Consider the following 18,347-nt stretch of genomic DNA (forward strand, 5'->3'; position numbering starts at 1 on the left):
TTCCCGTAAATGGACTCAGGACCCAGATTGCGTAAGTCCCCTTTAGAATCCTGAATGGATGGTCGTGCAGTATAGTTTTTTTTTGTATTCCCTTCATGTCCTATGCAGTACGTGTGTAAGCATATTAAAGTGGCCACAACACAATTGGCTGGCCCACATTTTTGAGGTAGACTGTGGCAAACAGGTGTTATTGTTCAAAAACAAGCACATACGACTGAAGTGGCACAATGAAGGGAGCATGGGGGCTCTAATCATTATTATGCCTTCCGTACAATAGCGGCGCTCTGCATTTTTCTTGCCGTGTTCCCGAGTTGATCGGCACATTCCGCTGGCATTGTTATCCGGCCTGTTTCCTGTGGCCGCCGGCTTTTGTCAGGCTTTCCCCTATTGTCCCGGCTTCCTTTGTTCCTGAGCTCTAACAATGGCTTTTTTCTGCCTCTTTATACATATGTGCACTTTTTGCCCTTTTGTGTTCTGTTTGTTTTGTTCTGCTGTCTGACGTGTTTTTCTTTCCTCCTGCAGCCGAGCCAGGAGCACACATGCATACACACTCACACACACACACACACACACTGGCTTATTTCTCACCAAGTATGCTCTCGTCCGCTTCACTCTTTCTACCTCACATAAAGCTTTTCCACGAATTTACCAATTAACCTTTGACCGTGACTTTGTCATTGACCCAGAACAGTGCCCCTTTCAATTGTTTGTCATGACATAAACAGACCATGAATGCTCCCCACGTTCCAAGTTAACAGATTGTCCTCTTTGTAGCCCGTTTTTAATGGTGGCCGCCTGAGATGAACTCTTCATCGGAAACAAACGATCAAAGGAGAAGGACCGACAGTGCATACTATACCGCTATCAAAGGCCTCATTTCTCATGTCTTTATAAGAGCAGACAGACAGACAGACTGATAAACTTTATGTGAAATTCTGGAGTACTAATGTCATAATTCAAGGTCGTAACGAAATGTTGAATAAATAAAAACTATTTTTTTATCAGCAAAGTCACATACAATTTGATTTATTTTAGTGATTTCATCTGTATTTTTCTCAAGTTCAATTAAAACACATTCTATTTTATCTTCAGGGTAGTAAATCTGGAGTCCAAATACTTTCCTTCAGACAATTTTGAGTTTTTTTTCTCATAAAAACTCACAAACATTTAATCCTTGTGCAATCCCTGGGTCAAGGCTTCCAGAAATACCTATGCAGTGGTGTAGGTGGTTCATCTTGACTACAAGGGATATCTAAAACACATTTGTTTTGGCCTACGGGTCACCTTGACCCAGAGAAAACACAAGGGTTAAAAATCCAAAAAGAGGTAACGGCCCAAATCATCTTCCATTCACTCTATGAATAATACTCTGTGAGTAGAAACAATGTATGAAGCTTTGAGCCTACATTCCTTATAAGACAAAATAAAAACGCTCCTTGCACAGTTTTCAGTCAATCCCCAAATTAATTGTTTAATGATCGCCATTCATTCTCTATGATGATGTTTTTGTTACGTAGACATGTGAACATGTGCGATTATAGTCCATCTTTTGTTGGACTCAAAGTGCTTTTATTTAAGGTTCATTTATGGACAGGTTCTCCTGGTGATTTCTCTGTGGTTTTCCACGGTAATACAATAAGGCCTCATTTTAAATTGGGGTGTTAATGTCCACGCCTCGGCTAACAAATTATACCTAAATGGGTTCTTCATTGTCTCCTCGCAGAATGGTTGAGCCCTGCCCTCCTGTGCTGCGCCTTGTCTCCCGTTGTGATGTCAGCATGGCAGGCATCGGTGTCAAAGTAGAACAAGAAGATTCTTTGAGAGTAAGCAGAGTCAACGCAGACGCCGGCTCTCTGAAGACCTCCCCTCCCAGAGACTGGCCCAGCAATCATACTCTGGAGGCCCGTCAACTGACCCCACCGCTGTCTTGCTCGCCTCTGGTAAGAACCTCGAGGACGCTGGTGTCGTCCGCACTTTTTTCCTGGTCGGTTAGTGACGGATTGTCTCGACAGGACGATTCACCCGGTAAAGAGCTGACGCATCGACAGAGCCCCACAGGACTGAGGGAGGTCGTGAAGTACGAGCACCTGGAAGGACATTCCAGTTTCAGGGAAGGTTTGTCGAAACTCAATTCATTATTTTTAAAACAACAAGTTTAAAAAGTTTACTTTCACGTGTGATTTTGGCTTTGCACTTTTTATTTTTCATTTTTATATGATCCAAAATTTCATATTTACAAATGTTTTTCTGTAAAATTCAAATAGTGGAATAATGGAATAAAAAGTCACAAAATATAAAAATGTATCATCAAGAATGGTTGTAGTTACAGTTGATGTTCATGAGGAGCGTTAGAAAGTGTGGCGAAAGATTGAAAGGTTAGGATGGCGGTCCAGTAACTGAACTTTAATCTGATTACTTAAACGCTTAAAACACCTTTTAATTGTTTTTTTCTTAGGAAGAAAAACATTTGTCTTGCTTCTTCTGTAATCCCTTAACATCTGTGACAATGCGTCTCACAGTTATATTATTAAGAAGTCACAGAATGACTCTCAATGCATCCATGAACATTTCTTAACCTTTATTGCCGAGATTTTATTATTCTATGCGCGGATCGTTCAGTTTTAAACGAAAGTGGTAAACCTTTAACTTTTAGCAACAACCGGAGTTTGGGCCAAAGTCAACTCGACCAATCGTCAACCGCCATCCCTTGGTCATTTGAAAACGCAGCAATTTTCTCGGCCGGCGAACTTTACGAATGCAGTGTTCTGTTTGAGTGCTCTCCATTCTGCAGCCATCCCACATTAAACAATGTGTTCTGCTGAAAATCAATGGAGAGAAGTGACTGTTTGTCTTACAAAGTGAGATGCTGTCTGCGAGCCATGTGAAGATTGGTCCTTTTTTTTATCCTCGCCTGATGCCGTTTTGACGCTTTCGAACGGAGAGCGAGAGCAGCTGCTGCACACACGGCTGCCCTCAACTCCTTCACTCCTCGCCTTAAAATGTGCCTCAAATTGTCTCCACTAGCTGACCTTTGTGGATTGTTGTCGACTCAAATATTGATCGGCTCCAACACTCCAAACTTCTACCACATTCACAAACAACCTTTGCACCGCCAATGTTTTCATCTATTCTTTAGTGCCATTAGGAGAGCACCCAGGAGGTGGAGAAAGTAGTTTGGTATCAGATGGGATTTATTTGACAGAAAACCCTTTAGGCCAGCGCTGAGTAGATGTTGTGTTTGTCAACAGTGATGCCGACTATTGAGAAACTGCTGAAGTCTGACTGGAAGGAGAAGATGCTGGACACCAGCTCACTGGCTGCAGCCCCACTCAAAGGTAACGACTCTTTCACTTTACTCCTCTTTAAAAGAAAAGAAAAACATCTGTGGCACTTTGTGTCCTTGTATGACTTCTTTTATGAACATATACACTCATAACATCTCAGACATCATTGTCGGTTTTGAATTGACGATAACATTCAAACTCCACTCCAATATAAAATTTAGAGATAGAGCACACACTGGTATGAGTTTTGTATCTCTTTAGAATTTAAGTGCATATGTCGTATATGCAACTAAGCCAAAATATTTGTCAGTGAAGTTTCTCGTTCATCCAGGTCATGCTTTTCAAAGTTGTAGGGAGTTTCACTAACTCGCCTAAGAGGTTTCTTCCATTTGGGTGGTTTATTTTTTTCTAATCGGAGTCGTCTTTAATAATATACTTTCACTCATTCAAAACCTCTTGGGTTTTCGGCAAATAAGGAATAATTTCAGGATAATTTAGGGCAGAAAAACCACATGTTTTTGACAAAATGCCTCGTAGGTGTGTGGCTGTGGAACCGTTCCTCCATCAAGAGCCCAGCAACCTCACCGTTTAGATGTCCTAGAAACTAATAGTTGTGGTGCGTGTTCAGTGGACTTTTAGTGAATTCACACGGCTGGGTCTGAAAGATTATAACAATTATGAAATAATCACTTGCACAAATGATGTCAAAATAATCTTAGATTTGTTAATAAAGACGTTTTATACCACACAAAGAAGCAGCACAGAAAAGGAGTGGGAAAGATCTGCTATGAATGTACGCACCTCTTATCTCCACTAGAAACCGAGCGAGCAAGTTATTTATTCTTTCACTCTATAATGCGAGGATATCAACGTTTGGCATTACTTTAATGGGACTTATTAGCCACGAAAGCTGTTGAGAATTCCTTGAATTAAAACAGATCCAAATGTGTAATCACCTCTTGAGTGAGTGTGTGTGTGTGTGTGTGTGTGTGTGTGTGTGTGTGTGTGTGTGTGTGTGTGTGTGTGTGGGGTGTGTGTGTGTGTGTGTGTGTGTGTGTGTGTGTCTGTGTAGTATTCCATCACAATCTTTTCTGATTGTTGCATAGCTAGTTTGAAGACATAGTTGAAAGCCTGTCAGATTCTTATCAAGATACTCGTATATGTACATACTGTTTATAGTTCATTTCAGTTCAGCTGCAAGTGTTTGAGATCATTGTCATGTTTTGTTTGATCTTCCTCAACTTATATGAAGTAAAAATAAAATCAGTTAAATTAACGCTTATTTTTCTATAGACTAACTGACAAATGTCAAGTTGTCAATGTGCAAGGTACTATTCTCTAGAGGTTGAGAAAAGAAAATCTCTTTTACCTTATTTTTAAAGTGTGTGTGGAAGAAAGCAGCTCAAAATAAAAGCAAGTGGTAGAACATGGCTAATGAATGAATGAATGATAATAAAAGTAGTTCAATTTAAATTGGTTAAAAGACCTAAAACTCTTTGAAGGTGTCATCGTCTACATGTTTGGCTATTACCGGCTCCTATTCACAAGCCATACCTCACTTAAAACCAGCAAAAACAACCAAAAACCTTGACTTAATAAACTTAAGTTTACATTGTAATTACTAAAATAAATCAAATTTCTTGAAAACGACGTGACGTGTGCTGACACCATTGAAAGTCCTGACTGATAATCCCTGTGTCTCCTCCAGGTACTCCAGAGTCTCTGGCAGAGAAGGAGCTGCAGCTACTGATGATGATCAACCAGCTGAGCACACTCCGGGAGCAGCTCCTCGGAGCTCACTCGGAGCAGAGGAACATGGCGGCGCTGCTCCTGGAGAAGCAGCAGCAGCAGATGGAGCTGGCCCGGCAGCAGCAGGAGCAGGTACCAGCAGCACCTCACTGGTGTTCCACCTAAAACTCATCATCTCAGTGTGGCCTACAGATGTTTTAGAAGAATAGATAATATGTGGCGAAGGAATAATAAAGCACTATTAATAAGCTTTTTCTCTACCTAGGTAGTTCTAGTCTCAGCTGAGAGTGAAAAATCCTTTAAAGGGTCTGGGGATCCAGATGGTAATCCAGAGCACCACTAAAAGCGGCCATGCCTTATCAAAACTTAAAAAAATTCAAAATGCAGACTGCATTTACCATGCTGTGTCTCAAATCTCATACTTCTCTTAGTATACTAGAAGTTAGTATGCATCAGGATAGTGTACACACTAACTAGTACGCAAATTCTCCACAGATAGTACGTCTCAAATCAAACACTGCCGCTACGCACTAACCGGAATTGACGCGACAGCTTCTTCTTCTACTTCTATTTAACGTTGAGACGCACTTACGCACTAAAAATACTAACTTTGAGTACGCTAGTATGCGATTTGAGACACAGCACCAGACTCAGACTTTTTTTTATAGTTGTAGAAGAAACAACAGACGTGAGTTTCCCTTTTGTTTTTCAGTTTTTAGTATAAAAACATTTAACAGACAAAATCCCCAAATTCACATTTAAACATGTAACTCTGCAGCAGTTTAATGTAAACGCTTGAGTCTATAGAAATTGCATGAGAGCGTTTTTCCCAGCTATGATTTGTCAGTTAGGTATGTATATCACGCTTTATTCAATATGAATGCGCGTTGACAAGGACATGTTGACGTTTACTTAAGAAGTATAAAAGGTTTTTTGTTTCTGTGCCAGATAACGAAACAGCAGCAGCAGCTGATCCAGCAGCAGCACAAGATCAACGTTCTCCAGCAGCAGATCCAGGTACAGAGACACACACAGTCCTAGATGGTCTCGGACTGTTTGGTGACAATTTTTTTCTGCCACTGGGTCCCAGCAGGTAAACATGCCTTACGTCATGATTCCGGCCTTCCACACCAACACCCAACCTCTGTCAGTCACGTCTGACCCTCAGATGTCTTTACCACTGCAGCCCATCCCGTGCAAGCCTGGTGAGTTGTTGACGTGTTGAAATCACACACAAAATGTCACAAACTAATACTCACAAAGCATAGAACAAACAAAGTATATTATGGAAACAGATTCAACGCTTTGCTATCTAATTATATTATGAATTGTTATTACTATTATTAATATTTTAGATTGCATTAAAACCCTGCAATATCCCAGGGAGGACTGAGGACGAGAGGATACAGTTGATTCAAGCAGCCTTTAAAGCTGATGTTTAGACATATTTTGGATTAAAAACAAATCTAGAGTCATGTGGTCAGTAAATTCTAGAACGCTAAAGTCAAGTACTCGACAATACTACAAATATATCCTCGTTACTACAGTATCGCTCTATATTGTATCGTTTCGTATCGTGATATGTTATCGTCAGGATCTTGCCAATAAGTACTAGTATTACCTAGTAATACTAGGTAAGGAAACCTTTTGTAAGAGAGAGAAAGAGAGATAACGGTACTGTACATTTCAAAGTGTATGAGCGAGTGTAAGTTTGGATTCTGGGATTGTTCCTTTCAGAAAAAGTATATTATGGAAACAGATTCAACGCTTTGCTATCTATTATATTATGAATTGTTATTACTATTATTAATATTTTAGATTGCATTTAAACCCTGCAATATCCCAGGGAGGACTGAGGACGAGAGGATACAGTTGATTCAAGCAGTCTTTAAAGCTGATGATTAGACATATTTTGGATTAAAAACAAATGAAAGCTGTAAAGACTTTATCAAGAGTCATGTGGTCAGTAAATTCTAGAACGCTAAAGTCAAGTACTCGACAATACTACAAATATATGCTCGTTACTACAGTATCGCTCTATATCGTATCGTTTCGTATTGTCAGGATCTTGCCAATAAGTACTAGTTTTACCCAGTAATACTAGGTAAGGAAACCTTTTCGCGATAATCCTTTCAGAAAAAGTTCAAGAACATTAAATCAAATGAACAAATTGTATTCAAGTCACCAGACAGACAGAAAGTCAAAGAGGAGCAAAGAAAGTTAACAGATGTCGTTTTTCTTCCAGTTAGTTAAATTATTTTTAAACAGCTAACGACATCAATCTATTTACCATCTTGTATAAATGAATATAGCCTCTTGTAAAAAAAAATAAAAAAGATAATCTGATGTGGGTCTTGAACCGTCGACCTTTTGGATAACACTCTAAGAACGAATAGAGCTGAAGGACGAAGCCTGAAGTAACGAGTAACAAACCTGTAATGATTAACATGTTATGGTTTTTGGACAAAGTAATTAGTTACAGCACTGGTTACTGCAAAGACTAACATAGTTAGTTACTTAATAACGCGTTACTCAACCTTGCTTATGTGTGACTAGAGGAAAGGATAGTTTCTCAGGTTCAGAGCGAGGTTGTTGTCGAAAACAACCAGCGTCTTCTCTACTTTCCAAATCTTCTAATTCCACCTCTGATACAGGGGCGTACGAACACTCTGGCGCTCTCATCAGCTCCTGCATGATTAATTGGCCCTCGCCGTTACGCGTCAACAAAGATGTTTCTTTTTTTCCTGAAGGCCGAACGGAAAACGTGCGCATTCTTTTTGGAACCACTTGTGGAGTGTTTTATCGAGCCTTCAGTAGCTCTCCATCTCAAGGTCTGGTTGATAGAAAAAGTCAAAGGGAAATCGCGAAATACAAATGAGAGCCTCGGTTCGACAATACAGACGGTACACTTCGCAGACCCTTTCATGTCTAACCTTGTGTCCGAGTCTTTTCAAGCGTAGAAAAAAGACACAAGGCCGAGTGCGAGTGAATCGGGAGGAGGTATTTTTAATAACCATTCATCAGCTTTCCTTTGAGTGTTTCTCAAACATGTGAGGCTTTTATATAATGTGTTAACTGATGAATGCGAGTGAGGAGCCGGCAGCATTCAGAGGTGTCAAAGCTTTTGCTTCGGTGAATGCAGCTTGTTTATTCCACTTTTCTTTTAAAACCGAAAACTGTTTGGAAGTATCACGGACTTGTTTATTAGGGCAACATCTTCACTTTGAGGAGCACGTCGTGAAAGTGTGAAGTGCTCTTTACTTCAGAAAAAACATTATCAAACAGAGCCACACTGGAAATAAAACTCACCAATTGAAAGTTGTGATTTGATGGAGCCCAAAATATAAATGATGCTCAAGTTCATCGAGTGTCCACTTGAAAAAAACTTTTTTTTAGGGTTATAGAAAATGTTTTTGCAGCCATGGTTTGAAAAGACAAACAAATGATGAATGTCTATCACTCGTACTGTAAAGTGAGAGCAGCTCATGGTAATGATCATATAAGGAGGTGTAGATGATCCAGTCCACCTTTTAGACAAAGCCCAAACAAAGACGGAGAGAGAGAAAGAAAATGACTTTTTTAAGGCAGAGATTGAAATCATTTTTGTTGAGTTAAGAATAAATGTTTTATTTTCTCCTGAGTTGTGACAGGTCTGGAGGTGACGAGTGCCGATAATCTCTCTCTCTCTCTCTCTCTCTCTCTATATCACCTGCTGACAAGACCATTGCTCGTATTATTGGGGAAATAGACTATTTTTACACCATGTTCTTTTATTGTTATTGTTATTCCTATTACTATTCATCACGTATTTATTCACTGACATGAACATGATCTGGAGTTTAAATTGTCTTAACCACTCAGTAATTGAACTAAATCAGTTTAATTGTTTGTCAAGTTCAGTTTGTTTTCAAAGTAATCTTTAATAACATAATGAGAATATGAATTAAAATGTAAAGTTGTGCCAAACATTATTGCTGTGCATTCTTGAACTTGCATTTACATTTTTCTCTACTGCTAATTTTACACACGAATCTGTTCCGCTCACGTTTTATGAATGAACCACTGTCAGGAGGTGATTCTTTAATTTGATTTCTGTTAACAGGTTTCTTGTCATTTGCATAATAAGGGCTGTGGTTTATGTGGCTGTCAAGTCGGTGTGTAGCCTCCGTTGAATAACACAAACTGATACTTCTTCTGTATAAACATTCCATTTTATGTTTATACTTTTTAATTGCTTTCAAACCTGCCAATGGCTTATAATAAATAAACAGTGGATACCTTCATTATATTTAATTGTCTTTTGTCGATATCAAAAATCAGAAATGTTCACCTAAACATTTAGATATATATATGACTGTTAATAATTTAAGACTTCAGCGACTGCATGTGGCCCCTGAGCTGCACTAGTCTGTGTTACAGGATCTTTCTTCCCTGCTCATCCTTGAGCAAAGGCTGGCCTTCTCCTCCCTGATTCTATTTGCTCGGCTGATTTCTTTTTTCTTCGAGACGTTGGTGACGTCGGACCGACAGAGCGAGAAAAATGACAGCGGCGGGTGTGCGGAATTTGAGTTATAAAGCTGAGGCAGCTGATCTCCGATTCAGAGTCGTCCGTGAGGTGTGACGGGCATTGTTGTACGTTGCTATGTAAAGAGACAACATTGGCGGAGAAAATGCGTTCGGATTGTTTCGGGTCACAATGATTCATTGTTTTTTGCAGTAGAGCCTGATCCCCACATGTTTGACTGTTGCTTCACACTCACAGTTAATAGTGACAGTGATCAGCAGCGTAAGAAGACTGCATTCAAATGGTGAAACTGTGGTTTAAAACATATATTTATTTATATATTTTATTCATCAACAATATTAGTTAACATATATTTGATGGTGGTCTCCGGTCTGGCGTGTGTATTTATGTAGTAAGTAAGTAAGTGAGTAAGTAATTTTTATTTGTATAGCGCTTTTTCAGATCAGGGTCACAAAGCGCTTAAACAATCCAAACAGTATTCAATAAAGTATATATTTTAAAGATCAAGATAAAACTGATAACACAACAGGAGTTCCAGAAAATCAAGGAAAAGCCTGAACAAAAAAAACGTCTTAAGAATCTGTATCTGTTCAACTCATTGTTAATGTCTGAAAGTGGTTTTGTTTTGAAAAAAAAGATGGTTTTCAAGTCAAGTTTAATGGGAGAATAAACCTGTAAAGTAGTGAAAAAGAGGGAAACGTACTTATTATATATGATTTATTTTTTCCTGTTTCCGTGAGTATAATACCGACATGAAACTGGTCCGTGGTGCAAAACAGGTTGTCGTATGTTCTGTTTCTCATATCATGCAAAGATTAAAAAAATAATACAAATTATATTTACCCATTATTCTCACTTTTTCAAAGTTAAAAAAAAAATGTTGCTGTTGTTTTGACCCTCAGAAACATTCAACTGAATTTGCTGACAAGTCATTTTTTTTCATTTAGATCACCCCTCTTTATTAACCCATTTGTTCTTCCACAGCCATGGACTATCCCATGCAGTTGATGGCCACGGGGGTCAAGAGAAGCGGCGGCTCCTTCCGACAGGTACTTCAACCGTCAGCGCCACGTCTTCGCAAACGCTGTCGAGCGATGATTTATAGAGCCGAGGATAATGCACCATTTAGCTGTTGGCTCAGGCAAAATTAAAATTGATAGCCGGATTAATTGTCTGCAAAGGGACTGTACGGGACAATGAGGACGCCGCACCCTTTGTGTAAAGGTTGTTTCTGCGCTGCTTTTGTGAGAGCGCCACCGCTTGTGTAAACACATAGCGAGATGTGTGTGTGAGTGTCAGCCAACAAAGGTGTGACAGATGTGCACCGACATGTCTGGAGAAAAAAAAACGATGCGATCACATGACCGCGCCCCATTCTGTGTGTTTGCTAGGAAAGTGGCCAGCCGCTCAACTTGACCGCCAAGCACAAGGCCCTGGAGCTGGGGAAAGCCCCGAGCCCCCAGAGGATGGACGTGGAGTCGCTGAGGCTGCACGGGTCCTACAAGCACAAGGAGATCCACAGGGAGGCCCACAGCCCCCCGAGAACAGCGCTCAGTGAGTCCTTATTGTCAAAGTAAAGATACGCTTCTCAGCTCGCTGCCGACCGAGCCAAGATATGGCAACCATGCAGGAAGTTGGAAAAAAACAACAATTCAAAAATAGTTTGCACAAGCACTGCTGGGAATAACTGCTCCACAGGTTTGCTTTCATGATTCATGCAATTGAAATTAATTTTGAATTTATTCAATTTTGTTGAGGTTGCTTGACCTACTTCATTTAATTGAAGTTAATTTTGGATGTTCCTAATGGTTGTGGTTTAAAGGGAAAAAAACACTAGAGACTTGATATCAAATCTATTACTTTTTCTCTATAGTATTCAATGGTGTTTTCCACGTGCAGGTTTCCTGGGCGACGGCGATGTGGTGAGTCAGGCGATCCACCACGCTCAGCAGCTCCTGAGGAGCCACAGCAACGGAGGACGAGAGCCAGAGAAGCCAGTACGAAAAATTACCTTTTGTTTTTCAAAAAAGTATCACTCCTTAAACATCTAATTTGTGTTTATAATCAGCGTTTGCTTTGTGTATTATTTATAAACGAGGACGACTAAGAACAAAAGAAGAAGAAAGATGTTATATGTTAGTGATGGGGTCGACAAGGCCTCATGATACAGTGTCTTCATTTTGGAGACCACTAGATGTCACTCTCTGCTTTTATAATAATGGTCTCTTATCTCCTTATTCAATGAAACCTGGCGTCATTTTCACTGAGAGCGCCATCTAGTGTTCTTTCAAACTGTAACAGAATATGAGTGCCTCGTGATGCCTCATCAATCCATCGCTAGTTCACTTAACGTTCATTTGAAAACGAGTATCTGAACCGTACATGTTTCCACAGGAGCACAAGAATCCTCCTCGCACGGAGAAAGCTGTTCAGTCGGAGTGTGACGAGGACAAACACGCGCTAATGTCTACGGAGGATCATCTCAGCAGCGACTCGGAAGGTGATGATCTACTGACTCCTTCAAGAAACACCTTAAGAAATGTTTATTTATTCAGGCTTTTCCCTGATTTTCTGGGACTCCTGTGTTTGTCTTATGTGTCTCTTGGCATTTTAGAGTTTTTAAATGTGCATGTATTTTTAACTGTGTATTGCTTTTGATCGTTCAAGTGCTTTGTGACACTGGTCTTTACAAATAACTATTACTTACTTAATAATGGCTGGATTATTCTCGTTTAACAATGTAAATCATAATATTAATCACACGCAACGGTGATCAGACACGACACGCTCAAGTGGAAATGCTCGTTGTGATCATTGTTACCTGTCAAACCACATGCAACAGGTGCAGATAGGAGCCAAAAGCTTTGTTCTACAAACTAGTTTAGGAGCAAAGACATGAAAACAATATAACAAAGAGACAAGTTAGGTTAGGTTAAGTGTTTTTTTTTCTCCAAATTATCCACAGCAAATACAGCAATTTTCCATAAAAAATAATCAAAATAAAATAAAATAATAACAGTTGTGGGTTAAATTAGTTTAAATTAATCTATGAGCGACAAATAACTAAATACATTCTGTTAATAATCATTCTCTGTTTGAAATAATGGTTAATAATGTTCAATCTATTGGTCAACAACAAGATTAGATCCGTTAAAAGATAAAGAGATAAAAGTGGGTCACTGCTCAAATAAACTTTGCTAACAAAAGATAATGCTCATGGAGATCTGTGTGTGTGTGGTCCAGGGGCCACGTTTGACCTCATTCACCTGTTCTTCATGGAGTTAAATTTAATGTAGAAACTAACAATATTATTTGTTTTTTATTCAATTTATTCATTACTAGTGTCTAGAGTTGACTACAGGGTTGTTTTTTTTTTTACATTTGTTCTTTGCTTTTGTCATTGAGTGTTTACTGTCGCTCAACGATTTTTAAGTGAATATTATATATATATATATATATATATATATATATATTATATTATATTCAATTCAATTTTATTTAAAGAAACTATTTAGCGCAAAATTATTAAAAAAAAAAGCTTGCTTTTAAATATGATACAATTAAGTTATTTACAAATAACTATGACGTACTTACTTATTTGTAATACAATGAAATAATTTATATTTTGGCTACTTTATTTTGACCTAAAGTATAAACTGTGTGGCCCCTGATGGAACATCATTTCCCAACACTTGTTTAGAGAATCCTACACCACAATAGAACACGTTTTAATATAACAATGAAGATTACGATTTTGAACGATGCTTGAGAAAAGTTTTTTCACGTCTGATATCAGTCCATCTTTATCATGTGTTCAACTGAAATCTTCTCCCCATCCCCCCCGCAGGTATTCTATCGGTCTCAGTCCCGGGGAGCTACTCGGAGGTCCGACAGCCTCCTTCCTCCGGACACATCAAGCGTCCCATGAACGCCTTCATGGTCTGGGCGAAAGACGAGCGCAGGAGGATCCTGCAGGCATTTCCAGACATGCACAACTCCTCCATCAGCAAGATCCTGGGTGAGCAGCGAGAGGAGGCTCCACTTTCCACTTGATGTTTTCCCGTGTAGCGTGTTTAAATGTAGCTGCTGGCTCGGACACCGACACCTGCTTCTCTCAAAACACACCGTTTATTCTTAGATGCACACTCGCGTGCGTCTAATAACTCCTGGATGGTGTTTCAGTTGTTGGCCTTTTACAGTCGGCATCTATATGTTCTCTCACGGGTGTCACGCTGTGACTTCAAACCTGTGTTGCAGGATTCCTCCGGGCTTTATCGTTCGGAAAAAAACAAAACAAATCCGACTAAATGTTCTCTAGAAAAAGGTAGACACGTCGTGATGATAATAGAAAACCCACGCATGCTAGTACAGGTCAGACCACATTGTTGCAGATTCTGCTGTTGTTACAGTCATGGAGACCTGTTGGCTTTTCACACCGAGAATCAATCAAACGGTGGAAATATTAGAATGAATAATTGTTTTTGCACAACTCAACTGAAGTATGGATTTAAAAAAAAAACAGTGAACAAAAACATAAAACAACCAGAAAAAGTATTTTCTCATAGGATATTAGTATAGAAGTGCAGTAAAACAGTTGTTAAACTTTAACACCAACATTGCCAGATGTTTGTTATGTTCAAAAATATTCTAGTGTTATCAGTGTTATTATGATCTTTAAAATATATATTTTATTGAATATTGTTTTGATTGTTTAAGCGCTTTGTGACCCTGGTCTGGAAAAGCGCTATACAAATAAAAATTACTTACTTACTTACTTACTTACTTACTTACTTTCATGAAACAACGTCATTGTTATCAATACAACCAATGTTCATGTTGTATTTTTGGATTAATAGTGGGTAAGTTTTTTATTTAAATATTAAAAAGCCAAACTTTTCCGATTTTTTTTCAGGGAACATGAGCTCTACATTTACGTAGACACACGTCAGTGGCCCATAGAGGGCGCTCCCACTGATTTGGCTGCGTATTTTAATTTCTTTATCTTTTTATATATTCTTTTTTGTTCTTTTTTTTTTAGTATGAAAATTACCATCAGTGATCATATTGTATGTTTGTAGAATACTTCATTCGTCATATCCGGTTTATCCCGGTTCGCTTTTTGAGCGTTCCATCAGTGACGTCACGTTTCTGTAGCTCAGACAAAGAACTGAATAACTTTCGGCGAGTTTCCTTTTATTACATTTTTGTAATTGCAGTTTAATAACTTGGTTTATTCTGTATGGTGTATATCACTTTATAATTAAAATGTGTTTTCATTTGTATCTGAACAATTATTCATTAGCTTTCAAAGTGTGGATTTATACATTATATTAGTTTAGGCTATTTTCGACTGATTCCTTCAAAAGGCAGGAAAAGAAGCCACAACTGGAATATTTTATACAAATAACCTGATACAATTGTAAATCAGTGTTAAAGTGAAGTGATATCGCCCTCTGCTGGTGGAATTTCCACAATCTTAGCTACATTTAAAACCAGTGTCACTGGACTGTGTCCACCTAGTCGTGGGTGAAGAGAAGACCTCATTCCAAACCCTCCGTCCCTGCAGGCTCGAGGTGGAAGTCGATGTCCAACCAGGAGAAGCAGCCGTACTACGAGGAGCAGGCCCGGCTCAGCAGGCAACACCTGGAGCGTTACCCCGACTACAAGTACAAGCCCAGACCCAAACGCACTTGCATCGTGGAGGGCAGGAGGCTGAGGGTGGGCGAGTACAAGGCCATGATGAAGAACAGGAGGCAGGAGCAGCGGGTGTCCTACCCTCATAGGTGAGAACACCGTGGACAGGAATGATATAGAAAAACAATAATTACATTTATTTATTTCAAATTTAAAATAATTATTCAATTATTACGTAAATTGTTTCCATTGAGCAAACTTTATTGAATATTGAAGTAGAAAAATATGAGAATTCTAATCCAATATTTGTGTTTTTCTTTGTATTATTATGAGGTTTTTAGCTAGAGAAATCTAGTGTGGCCCTATGACTGTTTTAATGTGGCCCTCATGAGGACACAAATAATGTATAACTCAAAATTATATTGTGTGTTGATTTATTTTATTTTTTTACTAGTCAATAAATATGATTATAGGGTATTTGTTTTAGGACTTTTTTTTTTAAAGAGTCCTTTTTTTCTTGAGTCAATTTGAGAAAGACGTGATTATATATCCACTTACAAATATATTTTTATACAAATAAAATAATAGTTTATGATATTAATCTTGATTTATTACTTGATTTTATACTTTTTACTGCATAAAGCCGCTGTATAAATTTGGCCTCTGAGGAAAGTCAACCATTGAGCTGTAAACGTGTGTTCTTGAAAACCCAACTGTAAAAATCTACTGTGGCCCTATGACTGTTTTAATGTGGCCCTCATGAGGACAAAAATAATGTATAAACTCAAAATTATATTGTGTGTTGATTGTATTTTTATTTTTTTTACTAGTCAATTAATATGATTATAGGGTATTTGTTTTTAGGACTTTTTTTTTTTAAAGATTACTTTTTTTGCAAGTCTTGAGTCAATTTGAGAAAAACGTGCTTATATATCCGCTTACAAATATATTTTTATACAAATAAAATAATAGTTTATGATATTTATCTGTAAAAGTTTCTCGTCTTGGTCTCAAGATCTTCGCGTCTCTCGTGTTTCCACAGTCAAGCCGACGCTCAGCAGGTCCACTTCCCTCACGGCGAGACTCACTTCCCCGGCGGCTCCGTCCCCGTGGCGACGATGCCCTACCACCCCGTCCTCCTGGAGCACTACATGCCGCAAGCCTCGCCGGTTCCACGCTGCCCCGAGGGTCGCGTCACGCCCTCCAGCAGGACGCCGATGACCAGCGCCCCAGGGGCCGAGAGGGAGAACCTGGTGGCGCCGTACAGCGAAGGAGAGGAGAGCGACGGCGCCGACAGGAGCGAGGGGGAGCTGGTGCTGCTGACGGACTGAATCCGGGTGGACGGGGTCACCCTAGTGTACAAAAGTAAATATTTACCTATTACACCTCATGTTTACTTCAGCTCAATTGTTGGGCCATCGTTTTGAGATTATTGCCAGCACTGCCCCCTGCTGGTGAAGGCTGGTTTTGACGTTTGTAAAAGTGTTGCATCCATCGATCTTCCCCCGATCGGTGCTTCAGTGTTACATCCATGAGATGATCTCCCTTCCTGAACCCATGACGCCTGGTGAAATACACATGCTGGAAATACTAAAACTTTTGATGCACTTTCTAACACAGGTGGTTAAATAAAACTATATAATAGGTCAAGAACTATGTTGCTGTTACTGGATTTCCTCAGTTCATAAATAGAAGTTCCAGATAGAAGATATTGACGGTTAATTTGAATGTAGGTTCGACTTAAATAGAAAAAAATAAATGATTAATAATAAAAAGGAAACAAAAAATCTATAAATTGGATTCTGACATTGGATTTCTTTTTTTTAAATCCACTTTAGTGGGAAAAATAGAGTGTCTTGTGAACACTTGTTACAAAACAATCGGAAGAAAGTATATATTTGTGGGGCTAGTTTTAAGTATTTCAATTTAAAAAAAAGAGATTAAGAAGAACTCGTTCTGAGGTAAAACTTAAAAATATTGATGGTAAATATATAAAATTAACGGGAAAAAAAACGATTCTACAGAGTGAAAAAAGGTTTATAACAATACATTTTTAATTCATACACATATTTGTGAACCACTTGCTTGAGTCAAGAATGTTGGCCTCAGATCAATAACAGAAGCTCAATCTGAATTATGAAAGTGTAACAGTGGAGCACCGACGGTTGGAGAAGACGACGACCCAGAGATCATCACAAGCATTTCAGAGCTCAGGAGTTTAATGTCAGCGATGAAGTGGCCGGTCCTCTCGTGAAGATGCTGGGTTGCGTTCACTGACCATGTAGGAGAAAAATGTTTGACCCTCTGTGAACCGTTATTGTTCCTTCATCCCTGCTGATGTAAATATAGAAGAGATTTATTTTGTTTATTAAAGCAACAACTGTAATTTAATGTTATGTACATTTCTGTATGTTTGCAGAGTTTTGTGGGGTTTTTTTTGTCTTGAGAGAAATACAGAAGATGTGTTTAAATGAGTTTGTATTATTTTCAACGTAAGTTGACTTACTTTTGTTCATGTTCGATCTACTCGACACAATAGAAACGCATTAATGTTCAGAGCTGGTTTTTGATTGGATGGACAAAAAGAGCTACACAATAATCATATCAACAATCTGATGGGACGTCAAACTAGTCTACGAAGCTGATAACTACCTTTAACAGGCCACTAGATGGCGCTCTCAGTTAAAATGATGCCAGGTTTCATTATAATAGCAGCTCTGAGCTAAACCCTATAAAGCAGAGAGCGCCATCTAGTGGCCTTTCAAAATAAAGACACTGGCCTCATCAACCCATCATTAGTTCAAACCTAGAATGAGAGAGAATCAATCAACACTAATGTACATCCTGGAATTATATTTATTAAATAATTATTATAAATAAGAGATTAGTGTCTTTGCTGTAGCTATAACAAAAATTAAACTGAGATGATGGATAGAATTCTTGTCAACTTTGTGTAAAAAAACAAACCGTCTAGATATGGACACAAATACTGCTTCTTAACAAGCTCAATCAATTTGTTTGACGAAAACACTGAAAAAAACAAACATTTTATTCGGTGCATTATATAATTATAAACATCGGCTGGTGTCTTTTACCACCATATTTATATATAATAAATATAAATTCAGGTTGTGAAAATGTGTGAGTCAAAATAG

At 38.7% G+C, this 18,347-nt stretch overlaps 1 protein-coding gene across 2 annotated transcripts in view; it reads left to right on the forward strand.

Moving 5' to 3' along the window:
- The window catches only part of sox13 (SRY-box transcription factor 13), a 33,283-nt gene extending 15,573 nt beyond the window's left edge, over positions 1-17,710 (forward strand). Inside the window, exons 2-14 of one of the 2 annotated variants that reach the window (XM_087800368.1) lie at positions 1,724-1,940; positions 2,013-2,115; positions 3,249-3,335; positions 4,993-5,165; positions 5,982-6,050; positions 6,127-6,238; positions 10,543-10,607; positions 10,950-11,112; positions 11,458-11,555; positions 11,953-12,058; positions 13,406-13,576; positions 15,125-15,341; positions 16,235-17,710. In XM_087800368.1, coding sequence (XP_087656494.1) covers positions 1,725-1,940; positions 2,013-2,115; positions 3,249-3,335; positions 4,993-5,165; positions 5,982-6,050; positions 6,127-6,238; positions 10,543-10,607; positions 10,950-11,112; positions 11,458-11,555; positions 11,953-12,058; positions 13,406-13,576; positions 15,125-15,341; positions 16,235-16,523 — 1,869 coding nt within the window. In that variant the 5' untranslated portion in view covers position 1,724 and the 3' untranslated portion in view covers positions 16,524-17,710. Of the gene's footprint in view, positions 1-1,723; positions 1,941-2,012; positions 2,116-3,248; positions 3,336-4,992; positions 5,166-5,981; positions 6,051-6,123; positions 6,239-10,542; positions 10,608-10,949; positions 11,113-11,457; positions 11,556-11,952; positions 12,059-13,405; positions 13,577-15,124; positions 15,342-16,234 lie in introns of both variants that reach the window. The other variant, XM_087800367.1, reaches the window with a different exon arrangement.
- Positions 17,711-18,347: the final 637 nt, after the last annotated feature.

Source organism: Callionymus lyra, chromosome 10, assembly GCF_982586985.1.
Source record: "Callionymus lyra chromosome 10, fCalLyr1.hap1.1, whole genome shotgun sequence".
In the NCBI taxonomy this organism is placed as follows: Eukaryota; Metazoa; Chordata; class Actinopteri; order Syngnathiformes; family Callionymidae; genus Callionymus; species Callionymus lyra.